General features: G+C 37.9%; 1 protein-coding gene across 1 annotated transcript in view; it reads left to right on the top strand.

The window, feature by feature from the left end:
* Positions 1-1,330, top strand: part of LOC107566572 (ribonuclease inhibitor-like) — a 44,886-nt gene extending 43,556 nt beyond the window's left edge. The window contains exons 6-7 of the mRNA XM_016252048.1: positions 100-278; positions 1,287-1,330. Of these exons, the coding sequence (XP_016107534.1) occupies positions 100-278; positions 1,287-1,330 (223 nt within the window). The remainder of the gene's footprint in view (positions 1-99; positions 279-1,286) is intronic.
* The last annotated feature ends 377 nt before the right edge of the window (positions 1,331-1,707 follow it).

Genomic DNA, 1,707 nt, shown 5'->3' with positions numbered 1-1,707 from the left:
TGCTTGTCATTATATCTCCTCTCCTGCTCTGAGACCAGAGTGAATAACAAACTACAGACACTTAAACTACAATTCACATTCTGTCATTGTTCTCTACAGGTTGAGTTATTGTGGCGTCACAGATGAAGGTTGTGCTGCTCTGGCTTCAGCTCTGAGATCAAACCCCTCACACCTGAGACAACTGGATCTGTCTGTGAATAAACTAGGAGATTCAGGAGTGAAGTTAATCTCTAATCTGAAAGATGATCCACATTATAAACTGGAGACATTAAACTATTGTGAGTATATTATTATTTAAATATTTTAAAATGGCCAAAGTTTAGTAGCAGGCCTCATATGTGTGTAATTGAATATACGATAATACTAATTCAGCTCCACTTTAGTCTCTGTACTTTAAACTGTTTAATTCTGTGATGATCTATGAATATATGGATATTTTCATCTCTTCCAGTGTCTCAGGGTGTAAATGATAAAGAGAGAGTTGTTGATCATTCACTGTTTTTAATCTATGATCAGTTGTTCATTCATATCTCTGGCTGTAATATGAATATATTGTGTTTTTCTGAAATGGATCTGCTGATGTGATGTGACAGCAGTAATGTCTCATACTCATATGTGACTGTCTGTGTGTTTTATTGTAGGACTCTCAGTATTTATACGAAAGTCGTGTATGCCTAAGGTTGAAAATAAATTATGTTTATAGTGAATGCCCCTATAAATGGTCTTATTTTTAAGATTTAGTTTTAATCCAAATGATTCGTGTGCTAAGTGAGAGAACATCAGAGATCACACAACAGAAGTGTTGCGCTCTCTCTCTCTCTCTCTCTCTCTCTCTCTCTCGCTCTCCCTACCGTTAAGTAACTTGTGCAATGTTTTACTTGTTTTTGACATATCCAACCGAACTACAAACTTTCCAGTGATGTCTGTGAGAAAGGTATATTCACTCGACAAGCTCATGCATCTGCGCCGCCGCGCGCTCAATCCACTCAGCGTGCTTTGTTTATCAGCTCGCGCACATCAGCTATGCAGGCGTTAATACTGAATGTTTAACATTATATTCATTGCATACATATACATCGTAGTAGACATCCTTAACTCCTTTCTGCTGTCTGTTGTTCTGTTGTCGGTGTTTCTTTGTCTGAATACGGCACTTATCACATGCTGTGTTTTATCGGCATTTGGTATCGGGGCATTTTAACGAGTACGAGTACAGAAGACCAGTATCGGGCCCGATACCGATACCAGTATCGGTGCATCCCTAGTTGTAACTGATGTTTGTGTATCAGCTTGTGATTTTAAACATGTCCAAAAGAAGAAGTTTGACCTGTAAGGGTGGATATTTGAGGAGAAATGGAAAGAAAGGTATGTTCTTTGAGGTCATCCATGTTTAATCCTGACCCGTGGTTGTGGTAAAAGTTTGCAATATAAATGGCACTATGAGACGCACTGGTCATGTTCAAAAGAATCAGAAACAACAAAATACAATGAAATGACAAAAATGATATCAAATATTTCCAAATCATCCTCACATTGATTAGATCCTACTGTGACGAGGATGAGTCCCCATTTGTTACTCTCCGTGGCTCAAAAGGGACGGAACAAAAACCAGGGACACACAAGAAAGAAAGAAGTAGAATACAATCTTTAATAAAAAAAATTGAACTACAGGAAAAAAAGGAACAGCATAGAATGTAACAGTCAGGAATC

Source organism: Sinocyclocheilus grahami, unplaced genomic scaffold (assembly GCF_001515645.1).
Source record: "Sinocyclocheilus grahami isolate Dianchi unplaced genomic scaffold, SAMN03320097.WGS_v1.1 scaffold1085.1, whole genome shotgun sequence".
In the NCBI taxonomy this organism is placed as follows: domain Eukaryota; kingdom Metazoa; phylum Chordata; class Actinopteri; order Cypriniformes; family Cyprinidae; genus Sinocyclocheilus; species Sinocyclocheilus grahami.
The sequence above is the reverse complement of the archived record's forward strand: the minus strand, read 5'-3'. Positions and strand labels throughout refer to the sequence as shown.